This window comes from Brachyistius frenatus, unplaced genomic scaffold (assembly GCF_029030835.1).
Source record: "Brachyistius frenatus isolate BFR_SWC_R1_liver_20210118 unplaced genomic scaffold, ASM2903083v1 Contig_381, whole genome shotgun sequence".
Classification (NCBI taxonomy): Eukaryota; Metazoa; Chordata; class Actinopteri; family Embiotocidae; genus Brachyistius; species Brachyistius frenatus.
This window is the reverse complement of record NW_027210980.1, coordinates 230,951-232,512: the sequence shown is the minus strand read 5'-3', so window position 1 is coordinate 232,512 and position 1,562 is coordinate 230,951. Positions and strand designations below refer to the sequence as shown.

Genomic DNA, 1,562 nt, shown 5'->3' with positions numbered 1-1,562 from the left:
TGATCGTAATTAATAAAAAAGAAAGCCTGACGATTCGCTGCGCGTCTCCAATGAGACGGTGTGATCTGGTTTGGTTTGCCCTGCTCCCCCTCCCCCTGCAGCGAACATGGTTCAGTCCACTACAACGTCATCCATTGTTTACAAATCCACGCATCTTGTTGGTCAGTGCCGAGCGGCGGTGAGAGATCCAGGAGCGGCCCGGAGAGATCCAGGAGCGGCGGTGAGAGATCCAGGAGCGGCCCGGAGAGATCCAGGAGCGGCGGTGAGAGATCCAGGAGCGGCCCGGAGAGATCCAGGAGCGGCCCGGAGAGATCCAGGAGCGGTCCTGAGAGATCCAGGAGCGGCGGTGAGAGATCCAGGAGCGGTCCTGAGAGATCCAGGAGCGGCCCGGAGAGATCCAGGAGCGGCCCGGAGAGATCCAGGAGCGGCCCGGAGAGATCCAGGAGCGGCGGTGAGAGATCCAGGAGCGGCCCGGAGAGATCCAGGAGCGGCGGTGAGAGATCCAGGAGCGGCCCGCAGAGATCCAGGAGCGGCGGTGAGAGATCCAGGAGCGGTCCCGGAGCGGCCCGGAGAGATCCAGGAGCGGCGGTGAGAGATCCAGGAGCGGCGGTGAGAGATCCAGGAGCGGCCCGGAGAGATCCAGGAGCGGCCCGGAGAGATCCAGGAGCGGCCCTGAGAGATCCAGGAGCGGCCCTGAGAGATCCAGGAGCGGCCCTGAGAGATCCAGGAGCGGCCCGGAGGCTCTCATTCATCCCGGCCACGAAAACAAGCCCTGAGCTCCAGCCCGACCCCCCGAGCCTCGGCCACCATGCCCTGCCGGAAGGAGAACTACATCTTTCTGGAGCAGTCCGTCACCGTGGACTCCAAAGAGGTGGATGCGCTGGTGACGAAGATCGGCGAAGCGCTGCAGCTCCACAGCAACACCGGCGGCCACCAGAAGACGGTGTCCGTGTCCGTGTCCTGCCTGCACGGGCTCACCGGCAGCGGCACCGGCGGCGTCAAACCGGCGGCCATCATCGGCGGCGGCACGGGACCTCCGGCGCAGCGGCAAGGCTGCTGTATGCGGCTCCGGAGCCGGGGACACCGACGGAGCAGCAGGGCGAGTCCGTACAGCATCCCCGGGTCCGACCGGGACTGGGACCGGATCAGACCGTGGAACAAGAAACGGATCACCGAGGAGGACGACCCGCACCGGCTGCTGCAGGAGCTCATCTTGTCGGGGAACCTGATCAAAGAGGCCGTGAGGCGGCTGCAGTTCTCGGCCGCGGACCGCGGAGAGTTCCCCCGGGCCGCGGACCACCTGCCGCGCTGAGAACACCCCGACGGCCGGACCGGGGGTCGAACCGAACCGGCCCCCTCCTGGACGGACTCAACCACCGAGACCGGACTCGGACTAAATCGAGTTAAATTTCACAGGACTCGCAGCTGTTTTCTAAAGTTCGTCCCGTTCACCGCGGTGCGTGTCGGCCATGTTGGCCGGCCGTTAGCCGCCCGGTTTGTTTACGTTTGAATGTTGTCCGGGCCGAGCCACAACAGACTCTCCGGTTTCACACAAACAAACA

General features: G+C 64.9%; 1 protein-coding gene across 1 annotated transcript; it reads left to right on the top strand.

The window, feature by feature from the left end:
* Nucleotides 1-566: 566 nt before the first annotated feature.
* On the top strand, nucleotides 567-1,562 carry gbp (glycogen synthase kinase binding protein). The gene has a single exon (XM_069724532.1). It carries the CDS (start codon nucleotides 809-811, stop codon nucleotides 1,310-1,312), a length of 504 nt encoding a protein of 167 aa, XP_069580633.1. The 5' UTR covers nucleotides 567-808; the 3' UTR covers nucleotides 1,313-1,562.

Excerpts from the sequence above, each read along its gene's own strand:
- gbp (XM_069724532.1), top strand. The coding sequence starts at position 809 with ATGCCCTGCCGGAAGGAGAACTACATCTTTCTGGAGCAGTCCGTCACC.